Source organism: Delphinapterus leucas, chromosome 12 (genome assembly GCF_059928025.1).
Source record: "Delphinapterus leucas isolate spDelLeu-1000000601 "Yukka" chromosome 12, BTC_Dleu_Yukka2, whole genome shotgun sequence".
Taxonomy (NCBI): Eukaryota; Metazoa; Chordata; class Mammalia; order Artiodactyla; family Monodontidae; genus Delphinapterus; species Delphinapterus leucas.
The window spans coordinates 91,363,514-91,376,886 of NC_143140.1; the positions used below are offsets into that span (position 1 = coordinate 91,363,514).

The following is a 13,373-nucleotide window of genomic DNA, read 5'->3' on the forward strand; positions in this document are numbered from 1 at the left end:
CAGACGAATGGATAAAGAAGTTGTGGTACATGTATACAATGGAATATTACTCAGCCATAGAAAAGAACAAAATTGAGTCATTTGTTGAGGCGTGGATGGATCTAGAGACTGTCATACAGAGTGAAGTAAGTCAGAAAGAGAAAAACAAATACTGTGTATTAACGCATGTATGTGGAATCTAGAAAAATGGTACAGATAAACCGGTTTGCAGGGCAGAAGTTGAGACACAGATGTAGAGAACCAACATATGGACACCAAGGGGGGAAAGCCGCGGTGGGGTGGGGATGGTGGTGTGCTGAATTGGGCAATTGGGATTGACATGTGTACACTGATGTGTATAAAATTGATGACTAATAAGAACCTGCTGTATAAAAAAATAAATAAAATAAAATTCAAAAATTAAAAAAAATTAATTAACTGGCAAAAAAACCCAAGCATGGTTTTGCTGAGCAGGCAGGTGGGGCAGACGCCCCTGTCCCTTCACTCAGCTGTGCCTGCTGGTTGAGCCTCCCATGCTGGGGGCTGGAGAAAGCCCCTGACCTGGCATACTGCAGCCCAACAGCTGCCCAGACCTCACGTTTTAAACCCTGGGTCAGCCCTTAACTGTCAGTGTGAGAACGACGCAGGGAATCGTGGGAGCTCCTGCAGGTCTGGGAAGGCGGTGCCTGTCTGCCCCAGCCCTGGCCCCTCCAGAAGGCAGGATCTTCCCAGCTCCCTCCACTAACTGCTAGCTCAGATGTTTATGAGACAGGGATGGGAGGGAGGCCGCCTCTCCTTTTCCACATTTGCCCCACTACTACAGAGCTGTTTCTACCGTCCGGCCGCTGAAAACTTGGTCTTGGAGAGCATGGAGGCCCCGCGCCAGCTTTGGATCAGCCGTTGGAGCTGACACCCCAGCCAGCCTGGGATCAAGGCTCCTTTTCATCAGGTTATTTGTCCTTTTACTTCCTAGTGTCAGCAGTCCTGGGAACAGGAAATGGTTTTGTGCAATAGGAAGTGGCAGGAAACTGATGACTAACTACTTTTGAGCATTGTGGATACAATTTCAACGTAAAGAGAGATATTTACACACGTTCCAAGACACACGTGCATTGATAAATGAGAGCTATATCCAGGCCTTACTCTTTTCAGTTTTTAAAATGATACTGTTTACTGACAGCTTACTGTGCTCCAGGGATTTTGCTAGGCACTTCATATTCATTCAGTCACATAATCGTGACCACATCCTTAGGTTGCATTGTCCCATTTTATAGCAGAGAAGAGAGAGTCAGAGGTTGTTTAAGTAGTTTCTGGTAACTGCCAGGTCTAGACTCTTGTGCTCAGCTGCCTCCTCTAAGGACCAGCAAACTCTTCAGGGTGAATATTTTAGGGCTTGTTTCATTGCTTGGGGTTTAAAGATAATTCATCTATGTCACCTGTGAGAAAAGCATTCCTATGGCTTGGCAGGTCGTAACGTAGCTGGGCAAGGTATTATGATTTCATATCTTCACTGTGCAGAGGGAAATACTTCTCAGACCCCTGTTGTCTGAGCCTAGAGATGAAAGGCCTCCTTCCCCCACTAGGCTCAGCGCTAGCATCCCTGACAGCGACATGGCCAGCCCCTCCCATCCCACTTGGTATCTGCTCTGTGCTCCAGACTGGTTGATTAAGTGAAAGTGTGCCTTCATGAAATCAGGCACCGGACCAGCTGAAATGCTGAAACCTGAGGGAGAGGAGAAAGTCAGGTCTGGCTATTAGTCCCTAGAGGTAAAGGAACCTGGAGCAGAGAAGGGCCTGTTGCTTCTGCCCACCAGCAGCCAGGCCGCTGGAGAGGAAGCTGCTACTGGAGGGGGAGGTGGATTATTGCTGGCATGTCAGCTGATGGGACAGCTTACAAGACCACCTCTGAACTCCGTGAGCCCAAGTCTTTCTTCTCTTTCCTCATTTCACAATTTAACAGTTTAGTGTTCTTGATTCCCTCCTTATATTCTTTCTGCTCTTTTAATAGCTTTACCTGGACAGAGAGATGACACTAGCAGGAGAAAAGCCCCATCCCACTGTCTGCCACAGTGCCAGCATGCAACTTCCCACTACTACTTAATTCCAGGCTCACACTATAAATACAGGGCACCCGTTTTAGAACCACTGAACAAAAAGTGTTACTCATTTCACTATGCTACATTTTACTTCCACCTAAAAATGATGCTTACTGCCAACGGATATGGAGAAAATTTCAGTGTAATTAATGCTAGTTAATCAAGTTGGTGGCCCTTGAAGATCTATAAAAGGTAACTGTAACACATTTTTACAGATGGGCTTGGACAGAGTATTTAGGAAATAGTAAATGCTGGCATCATCAGTATGACCTGGACAGTTCAGCCAGGGAACGTGAATGGCTATATAGGACTGGGGAGAAAGCTGAGCAGGGGTACTTCTTCGATGTGAAATATAAAGAGTTTACCATAGAGAGGATGATTAATTATTTTTCAGTTCTGGCAACAACCTGTTTATTAAAACATTATTTGGTGGAAAATAGAAAGTAAAACTGAAGACTTTAGTATTTCATTGTAACCTGGTAAACATGATTTTCATAAAGCTTCCTTCTAAATTTGGATATGTGCTCAAAGAACTTATACATATTTTAGACAAAAAATTATCCACTTTAGTTGCAGTTAGTAAAAACTAGTAAACTCAAGTTTAAGATATGAAATAAACAACCTCCTAATACATAACTAAGCTGACACAAATAGAGGTAATATTGAAAATGTTAACAACTGGTATGGCAGATGCACAAATGACCCGAGAGCCTGCTGGCCGGGTGGGAACAGGATGCCAGGTGCCATGCCTTTGGTTGCTGGGTCAGGGGATTCTTGGGGGCTCTGGAGAAAGGGCTGGGAGGTGTGGCTAAGAGCTAACAGCGGTAACTAAGCCCTAAGGGGTGTTGAGTATCAGTGCTGTGAATAAATTGCTTCTTTTTTAGTGTATTTAGAAAATTTTTTTTACTAATAATTGCTTTTACTCTTGTATCTAAATAAATAATAAAGTTAAAGTGATTCTGATAAAATATCATTGCTATACAAGCCCCTTCAATATTAAATTAAGAGGTACTCATTTTCTGACCTGTTATAGATGCAGGGGACTATGGATGCTCTGGACCCATTGCCCCAAATAGTATGTTTCCTGCAGAGTAAGACCTATCTCACACTCCAGGAACCACTGCGTCACACTGCAGAAGCTCTTCACACAGGGATAGACACTGAGGCCCCTCCCTCCACTCCTGTTTTCCTGGTCACTGAGGGCAAGGATTTTCGGATGCTACTATTTACTCAGGTTAGTATTCCAGGCTGTGAGGCACTTACACAGCTGCCTGCCATCTCTAGAACCCAAATATGTCTGTGTTTCTTTTTTCTTTCATTCATTCAAACAAGTAATTATTGAAAGTAGATCACTTGTAAAGCATTTAAAGAGCAGAAAGAACAACAGGCCTGGATTCTACCCTCCAGGAATTTTTATGTTCTCCTAGTATAAGTTTTTCCACTGGGAACTCTAGATGCAATTTTTTAGTGCTCCACTTTTATTAAATTGTAATATGTTTTAAAAAAGGGACAAGATTTGGTTTTAACACTTTAGAAATTATGAAAATAAGATTTTCAGTCAAATGTATTATATTGTCTACAGGAAACAAAAATTCATACATACAATTTTTTTTTATTTTAATAAGGAGTGCAAAATTGGACACCTACGATTTTAGAATACATTTCTTATTGCCACTGCGTGCCCACCCATCTGTACACAGGGTTATCCTAAGCACAGAAATTAAATTACAACAAAGTATTTGCAGATGTGGATGAAAACATTTTATTCAGAGTCACGGAATTTTAGAACTTCTAAAGACTTCCAAGATCACTCGGTTCAAATCTCAGAGACTGAGCTCCTTACTCAGTGTCACACAGCTCCTTAGGCTACAACTAATAAAGCTTTTCTATACCCAGCACAGCATTCTTTTCTCTACATGACACCAGCAATGTTTCAATTAGATATGAGAGCTTAATGTTTGAAAAGATTCAACAACATCACTGGTTAGAAAAAGACAGACTCATAGATGACAGTATTTTAGCGATGAAAGGACACAGATCTCAGGGCACCCAAATTTAACTTACAGAGGGGCCAGCAGGGCTCCATAAGTCACCCAGGACTTGGAAGGTCTGGTTTGAACGTTGTCCCCAGCATTTACTAGCTGTGTGATGAGTCATGTCATTCTGTTAACTCTCTGAGCCTTCGGTTCTTTGCTGTGAAATGGGAATAAAAATGAACTCAGAGCTGCAGTGTACTCAGTGAGATAGTAACTGAAGTGCTTGACAGTTCCTAGGGGCTCGGTAAGTGTCAGTCCTCTGTCCCCCTGGTCCCACTGGGAACTTGGTTTAGAAAGCGTGAATAGAGAGAAAATGCTGGAAAAACAACATTTAGGTTATCAGTTGAATTTCAATAAAGGATAATGGCATTTGGCTAAATGGCTGGGACATGGGTAGGCACTTCTCTTGCTCATAAATTGTTTACTCACATTAGTTATTTAAAAATAACGCGTAGATTATGAATCAAACAGTATCTGTTTAATATGTCAAAAAAATCTAATCACAGATTCATCCTGAAGGAACCAGATCCTAAAGGAAAACAAACAAACAACAAATGAACCCAATCCAGGGAAACACTTTGGAAACAGTTTTGCAATCCTAAAACCATGAATGTCTGAAAGGTGATCAAAACAAAATGCATATTTACTTGTCTCATATTCCTATAATTAACGGACAATTTTTTTAAGTTAAAGTTTCTGTTTAAATAAGGAATGAAGATTGGATTACATGGCACAGGGGCCTGCATCCTGGCTGAGAATGTTTTTGCCTCTAAAGGTTCATTTAGGGTCAAATGAGTAGAAACCTGACACCCTCGTTTAACATTTCACCCCAAGCAGTGGTTTAAACTCAATGTTAGTATTACATCTGCAACCATCATGTTAGTGGTTTAAAAAGGCAGCACAGTTACCATTAGATGCGAGCAGTGCCTTTCATTTTACAAATGCTGTATTTACACTAAGAGACATAGATATAGCCTCACGGAGGGGAGTCCATGGTACTATTTTATTAATTTCTTTGTATTAAAAACAATTCCCAAGGCTCTTCTCTATGAACACGTTAGCTTGACATTCAAGGCCAACCACAATCTGGCACCTCCTACTCTTTATGGAAACTCCTACCCTAAAGCCTATACTTTCCCACTTTCCAAGCTTTCCTTGGTGTCCTCCCTCAGCTCTGTTGCTCTTCCTCAAGCAGGAGAGCCGACGCAGCTCTCCGTGCGGTCTTGCTTTGCTTTCCAGGCCTGGAAGCTAGTGCTCATTTCCATTCTTAAGGTCTTTTTTCTTAAGCATCTACTTTTATTAGTTAACTTTTCATATGTATGTGATATTAACTCCCAGCTTAGTCTGTATGTACGTTAGGGTTAATGACAGGTATTTAGATATAACAGGGACTCAAGTATTTGTTGATTAAAATAGTCACACTTAAAATGTGTCATTTTCAACCTTTTAAACAGTACCTGATAAGCCATCTCCCCAATTCAAAAGGGTACTCAAGAAATCTTTTCAGACAATAAACAAACATTTACTTCACAAGGATAATGGGAAAGGCCCATTCCCTTTCAGGAAAATCTAAGGATTAAGACTTTTAAAAAGAACATTTGGGACAAAAAGCCATCAAAGACTGATGCTTAAGTCCAAGAAATATTTTAGTTCCTGTAAGAACTCCATGGTGCTGAAGAAAAAAATGTTCGGAATACTATAATTTTCTATTTTTAAATGTCAAGAAGAATGGCAATAAACAAATGAAGCCTATCAAATTTAAGAGAACAGAAAGTGTATTTCCACTCGTGGTTAATTACTGATATTCGACGTGGAACCATTTTTAGTGTAATATATTAGATGACAATTTCTCACAGTGAAAAAAGTTCTAAGGATCTTCAAATGGGAGCTAACCCATACATATATTGTAAGTCACTATGTAACTTATGAATACATTGTAACTTACGAATATCATGACTTTTTTGTAATAATGTAAAGTCTTTCCACATTAATTTTTAGCTTTTTAAGCTCCTGGAAGGCAAGTGATGTATCCCAAGAATTTCTGTGTTCCTCACTGCACTTGTCATTTGTTGGGTAATTAATGGTGTGATATATGCCTAAAATGCCCGAGGTAGGAGTTTGGGAGAGAAAAGGGAGAGATATTGTGGATAGCTGCAGACAGGTGAGAAGCCTCGCCCTGTGCGGATCCAGTTCTGCCCTGTATAGGACCAGCTACTTACTATTCTTAAGCATCAGCCATCTCTCTTCTGAAATCTGGCTATTCATGCCCACCTCAAATGTTTGCTGTACAGATTAGAAGAAATAATGTAGGTAAGGGTTTTGCACAGTTCAAGTACTTACTACTTTTTTTGGAACATATTTTTAACGTGCCTATATGTACCACGCACTCTTCTAGGTGTTGGGAATTCTAGACAGAACAAATTAAAGTATTTGCTCTCATGGAGCTTACAGTGTAGGGGGAGGGGACAGACAAATTTACCCATAGATAGAACATGTCAGGTGGAAATACAACCTATGAAAAAAATTAAAAGGGGGAGTGGGTAAGCAGATAGAATATGGAAGGTGTGTGTGTCTACATACATGCATATGCTATTTTGTACAGAGGGTGGTTAGGGAAGCCTTCTCTGATTAAGACCTGAGAAAGAGTGGGAGGGGGCTTGCAGATGTGTGGGAAAAACTCAGCAAGGAGAGGCAACACCAAGGCAAAGTCTTGGAATAGAAGGCCTGCTTGGCCTGTCTAAGGGAAGGGAAGGGGGCGGGACGGGGGGGGGCAGGGTGGGAAGAGCCCAGGCTAAGGTCATCCAGGCGGCACGGGCCAGAGCACCTGGGACCCACAGGCCTCTGTAAGATCTTTGGGTTTTTCATCTGTAGGGGTAAACCACTGAAGAACTGTGAGCAGAAAAGTTATCTATGTATATTTGAAAAGGCAAAAGATAGTAGCTATCATCACACGCTGTAACTGTAAGGGATTTAATACATGGGAAATGAATACTGTCTATCACTGTTCTTTAACTTTTACTTGGTTCACCTAGATTTTAAGAACCGGTGAGCCATATGAAGCTGCAGTTTCTATGGGTCAAAAATGGTGGAACATCATCATAAGTTCCAACCTTACAGGATACGGTTAGTAAAGGGGCACAGAACATGGATTTTAGAATAAAATATAAGTGGATTTGAATCCCAGATCCAGGCCTCATGAGCTACAGTCTTGGGCAAGTTCCTTAACCTCCTTCTCCTTGGGTTTCCTCTTATGTAAAATGGGGATAAAAGCATAAGGTTAAAGCCACAAGGTTGAACTAACAATTAAATGAGATATACATGTAAAGCACTTAGCACAGGGCTTAGGAGCTTAATAAACAAGTGAACAGATTAAGAAGGGAAACTGAACATTTTAAACTAGAGTCAAAAGAATCACTTAGTACCAAACCCCTTTACAACTACCTATCATTTAGCCAGGTAGGGAGGTAGCATACCTTACACTAGTTTTCGAAATGACAACAGCTTTTTGGTCAAATTACTATTCCCTGCATTTACAAAATTCACCCTTTAATAGATAATTAGGTGAATACTCTATACCTCTGCTAACAGTGATGGATGTTGGTGAACTTAAAATATTTGAGTTAAATGTTTTTAACTTTGTCTAACAAAGCAATTCCATTTCCTCTATCAAAGCAGCTTAATTTTAAAAGCAAACTCACTTTCTGCCTTTTAAACGGACAGGCCAGTAGTTACTTGCCAGAGTTTTTGTTTGAAATTCATTTCGTAGTTTCAATACAACTCAAACTTAGAAGTGTTCTTCAGAATTTGTTTGAAGCAAAATTTCCGCCCCCCGCAAAAAAACCACTAAGTTCTCACTTAAGTTAAAACACAGTTGACATGATTATAGACATGAAATAGATATTTCAGCCACGTGTCACGCTTACAAGGGTCAGTTTGATGTTAAATAATTTTGTCTACATTAATTGAACATGTCATAAAGGGCTTGCAATAAAATGCAGATACAGACTTGGTGGTTGACATTACATAACCCAAATTTTCTGAACTGCAACTGCATTGTTGCAGTTCAGAAAATTTCCCCAAGCAAACCTAAATGTTTGAAATCGATTGTATTGCATGAAAAACCTCGTGCCCAAGGTATGATTACTTCTGCAAGTTTGCAAATATGAGTGTTGACTTTCGCTTTTCCAACTAGGTGCATGCTCGGTGTTTCGTTTCTTTATCGCGGCTTCATTTTGTTACTGGATACTGATGCCGTCACGAAGCGCTACATCACAAACAGCTTGCACGTTCCGCTCCCGACTTGGTACCGCCGGTGCTCACTCTTCACCGCAGCCTGGAAGAGCTGGATGCCGCAACGGAGCGGACCCGGGCCCGGAGCGCGGCCCCCAGCCCGGACCCACGACGCACGGCCACCGCCACAGCCACGCAGTCGGGGCGGCAAGGGGCGCCCACGCGAACCCGCTGCTCCTCCGGTTCCTTCCCGCCGCGTGGCTCTCGAAGCAGGAGGAGACCGCTGGGACAGCGGGGGTCGTCGTGCGGGCCCACCAACGACACAGCAGCAGTCGGAGCCCATCGTGAACACGTCCTGCGCAGGAGGACCCAGGGCCAAAGACACGTTACAGCGCAGGGCCGAGAGCCAAGACCCCGCTACTTCCCGCCCCCCGGGGTTCGACGGCCCGGCCACCTCGCGCGGGGGTCCCCGCACCAGGACCCCTGCGCTCGGAACGCCCCTCCCCGTCCCCCGCCCGGGGCCGCGCCCCCTCCCCGGCCCCGCCCCACGCAGGCGCGCGCAGGCCCCGCACCTCCCCCTCTGCTCCCGGGGCCCCGGCGGGGGCGGAGCGACCCTCGGAAGGGGCGTGGCCTCCGGCCCCACGCACGCACGCGCTCTCAGGCATTACGGCTACGTGTCGGGCCACGTGACGCCCAGCCCGAAAGTCCCCCGTGAAGCAACAGGACGATAAAAAAATTTGTTTGGGTGGGGGCGGCGGGGAGGGTGGTGGAGAGGCTTTTAAAGAACTATAGTAACGGGGGTGAGGATAGGGCTGTGCGGCGGCGAGCGCAGCCGTGGCGCGCAGTAGCTCGTCCCGCTGGGAATCCCTCTCCCGTAACACTACAGCCAGACCGCGCCCGCCACATGAGCCGGCCCGGCGGCGGGGAGCGAGAGGCGGCGCCCCCCGCGCCCCCGCCCCAGTGGAATGCACAGCCACCCAGCCCCCTCCCTCGTCTTTCGGCCCAGCACCGGCCCCTCCCTCCGCTCTCGCTCGCCCGGGGCGGCGACCCCGGCCGGCGCCCAGGCCGGGCTCCTCGTGCGCCGCCTCCGTCACGCCGTCCGCCGCCGACCCTTCAGGCCGCCCACCCCGCCGGAGGGAGACGGCGCGGCGGCGGCGGCGGCGGCGCCTGGGCCGGGGGGCTGTGGGGGGCGGCGGCGGCGGCGGCGGCGGCGGCGGCGGCGGCGGGAGGGGGAGGAGCGCGCCGGCCGGGCCCAGCTAACGGCCGCCCTGCTTGGCCCCGCCTGCCGCCCGCCCCCCGCCCCCGGCCCTCCCCGCGTCGCCGCCCCTCCCCCCGCGCCGCCGCCGCCGCCGCCGTTGGCAGCGCCGCCTGAACTGAGGCGAACTCCGCCGCCAAGTGAGTGAGGAGGAGGAGGAGGCGGCGAGGAGGAGGAGGAGGAAGAGGAGGAGCAGAGTCAGAGCGCGGCGGCAGCGGCAGAGGCGGCCGCGGCGAAGACCAGCCCAGAGAGACCCCGAGCCCGCGGCAGAGGCGGCGGCTGAACGGGCGCGACCAGCCGAGCGAGAGGCGGCGGCCCGGCTCCTCTTCGTCCGGCGCCGAGCGGCCCGCGCCCGCACTCGGCCCGCGGAGACCCGCCTCCCGCCCGCCGGCCTCGTGAGCGACGCGCCGAGCCGGCGGCCGAGGAGCGGCGGCGGGCCGGGAGCGCGTCGGGCCGCGGGCGGAAAGTGCCTGCGGGGGCGGGGAGAGCGCGGTGAGCGCGCGGTCCGGCCGCCCCGGCGCGGGAGCGGAGCGGAGCGGGACGCCGAGTCCGGAGCGGCCGGCTGCCGGGGCTCCCCGCCCCTCCCTCCTCTCGGCGGCGGCGGCGGCGGCGGCGGCGGCGGCGGGCGGAGTGAGCTGAGGAGCCTGGAATATGGTCGGGGAAATGGAAACGAAGGAGAAGCCGAAGCCCACCCCAGATTACTTGATGCAGCTGATGAACGACAAGAAGCTCATGAGCAGTCTGCCCAACTTCTGCGGGATCTTCAACCACCTCGAGCGGCTGCTGGACGAAGGTGAGTCGCCTCGCCGGCCCCTCGCGGCCCGCGCCGGGGCGGCGGCCCCTCTTCCCGGGACCCGACGCCCGCCGGAGTATGGGGAGGGCGGGAAGGTGGCCGGTGGGGACCGTGCGCCTGGGGACGGCGAGGCCCGGGCGGGGCGCGAGGAGGCGGCGCCGAGCTGGACTCGCGGGGTGCGGCGGGCGGGCCCCGCCGGCGGGACGCCCCCCCGGACGCGGGGCCCCGGCTCCGGGACCCCTCACCGCCGGCGCCCAAGCGGGTGCGCTGGGGGAGGCTGCAGGGCCCCCGGCTCCCGGCCCGGCCTCTAGCACCGTGACGGCCCCGAGCTGCGCGGGCCTCCCGGGGAGCAGCCCGGCCTCGCCCGCCCCGCGCCCCGGGGGCGCCTGAAGGACACCGGCCTCGGGGTCGCTCCCTGAGGGGGCCCTCCCAGAGGTCGCCGGCGGCTCCCGGAGTGGGAAGTCCGGTGTGGCTTGTGGGTTTTTTTGAAGTTTGTGTAGCTTGGAGTACTCGAGGGGAGTAGCGTGGGGCTGGTTAATTTAAAGGAATTCCAGAGCAGACCGAAAGTACTGCTGATGCAGCCGAAGGCGAGGACAAAATGACAGCGGAAAGCACTTTTTATCCTTTTGTTTGGGGAAGCGAGAAGTGTTCGGGAGTTGAACTTCACTTTTGGGGGTGGGGGTGTGAACGCGAAATACCGCGAGGACACATGTAAACGTAATCCCGCGTCCGAAAGAACTTCGGCGGAGAGCCTTCTCCCGAGGGCGCCGCCGCCTCGGCTGCTAGGACGGGAAGCCAAGACGTTTGAAAGGGCCAAGATAAAAACGAGTAGAAGTTCGCAGCAAAGCTTTGTTGGCGGAGAGCTGTGGCGAGCGAAGAATGACGAGAAGATTAATTTTGGCCAACTCTGGGATTACTTTAACAAGGTCTTAAGCAGTGACCGGGACGATTCGCGTCCGGTGGCTGTGCATTTCTGGGGACGCCTAGGCAAAAACATGACCAACAAAAATGTTTATTTTGAAAATCAAGTAGCGAGGAGTTTCTTCTCTTTAGAAGCATCACCGGAGGACTGCTTAAAGAAAACGGAAAACTGTCCTTTATAGCGATGAGCAGGGGATTTTAGATTTTTTCGCAAGAATTTTGAGAGTTTTTACAATAGAGCTGGGGGAAAGGAATCTGAAGGTTAGAGTTGGAATGTCAGGAAAGAACAAAAGACCGGAAACGTCTCCGTGTTAAAAGGTGGTTCAAGAAGAATCCCAGAAGCTTTTGTTGTCAAGAAAGTCATAGAAACAACTTTAAAAGTACAAAACTGTTCGCTATTACTGCGTACTTGTTTTTTTGCCTACATATGTTAGAACATACAGCAGTAGCCCATATTGAAATTGACTTTTTCCGTAGTTGAAACAGCAAATCTGCTAACACGAAATTGTTCCGGAGAAAATCTGAGCTGTCCCTTTAAGGGGTTCTGCTTTTCCTATTTGTGTTGGCATTTGAAAGATTGTGGAGGCAGAAAACTTTCTGGAATGTCAAAAAAAAAAAAAAAATTGCTGGAACTCTTAAATTGAGTATTTCCAAATGTGGGCGCTAAGGGGCGCCAGTTATTTTTTTAAACATGAGAAATGTTTGGAGCAAAATATGTAGCATACTCAATTACCTGACCTATATTAAATTTAGTTGAAACTTAAATCATAGGTCATTTCATTTGTCGTTTTGTGTCCATATATGTATTTGAAAACTTTGAAAACACTTCCTTTCAAATTATTGGAACAATTTTATTACATTGCAGAAGTAATACGCTATATTTTCTTCTTGGCATATTTTGGTGCAGTTAAAGTTTTGGTAGTATTAGCAAAAATTTTTGTTTTTTCTTTAAGCACAGTTGTACAGAAGGAATCCTTTATAACCATTAAAATGAAAACAGGTTTTGACGATATTAGGGTTAAAGTTAAATTGCATTCTTTGAATTAAAATGTTGAATTCAATCAAACAGCATAGGAGATTATTAAAAAGTTTGGAAATATTTTCTCATTTGCACTATTTGAAGTAAATAATTTGAGTTTCTCTGATTAGTTCTGAAAGGGTTCTCATTTGTACTTTTATGTTGGTCTGAAATCTCTCAATGATAATTTGGAGTTGGTTCTGTTAAAAAGTGTCTAACCTTTGGTAATTTTTAATCTTCTGAATTTAGAATTCCAGTTATGTCATTATTTCTAACAAAGATTTGTTCGTTTCTCTTCGCCTGGAAATAGTAACCATTTGAGTTTTAAATGTTGGAGACCACTGGTTGAGGATGATATATTCTAAATAACATATTTTTTCCCTTTCATTATGGTTTACTCCATCTCTTGTCTCAGTTCTGTCTTGAGTTTTAGCCTTTTCAACTCCCCAGCGTAAAGATTGCTTCTGTATAATAGCTAGGATGTTTAAAAAGGGGCAGCATAATGACTAGGAAGTTTGATTGTTTTTTATCAGACCAGTACAAACACACAGGAAAAGGGGTTATTCCTTAGTGTGGAATAAGCTGCTTCCTGTAATTGTTAGCCTTATTATAAACGTATTTTGACTTAAGAAAAATAGTGGTTTCTGAAGTGCATCACGTTTTATCCATGCTGGGTGACTTAATTCTGAAATTTGGCAAGTTGTGCTTTACCTCTTTGTGGCCTGTCATTGTCCCAAATAAATTAATCATGACTTCTGTTTGTGGTTAGGAATTCTAATTTCCTTTGTCCATATGATTGGCTGAAAAATTGTTTTTAAATTTAGTTAAAACTGTAAATTTTACTTTAGTGATTAGTTTAATCGAGTTAAGATACTGTACTTGGTTACAGTAGATGCGTCTTCTGATAATTAGAAGTTTTGAATGAGTAGCAATTTTGAAATATTTTTCAAAAGTAAGCTTTTGAAAAATTTCCTTGTAAGTTTGAGAGTTTTTATTTGGCTGGTTACACATTTGGGATTTCTGTGCTCTGGATTTTTTTGGTTGA

General features: G+C 46.7%; 1 protein-coding gene across 8 annotated transcripts in view; it reads left to right on the top strand.

Annotated features, from left to right (window-relative positions):
• Positions 1-10,149: 10,149 nt before the first annotated feature.
• QKI (QKI, KH domain containing RNA binding) overlaps positions 10,150-13,373 on the top strand; it is a 139,509-nt gene continuing 136,285 nt past the window's right edge. For 2 of the 8 annotated variants that reach the window (XR_002642884.2, XM_089922240.1), the window contains exon 1: positions 10,156-10,389. Coding sequence is in view for 6 of the 8 variants with exons in the window: in XM_089922240.1 (XP_089778366.1) it covers positions 10,248-10,389 (142 nt within the window). In the remaining 2 variants the exon portion in view is untranslated. Of the gene's footprint in view, positions 10,390-11,605; positions 11,691-13,373 lie in introns of those variants that run through there. The other 6 variants (XM_022560804.2, XM_022560781.3, XM_022560773.2 and 3 more) reach the window with 6 other exon arrangements.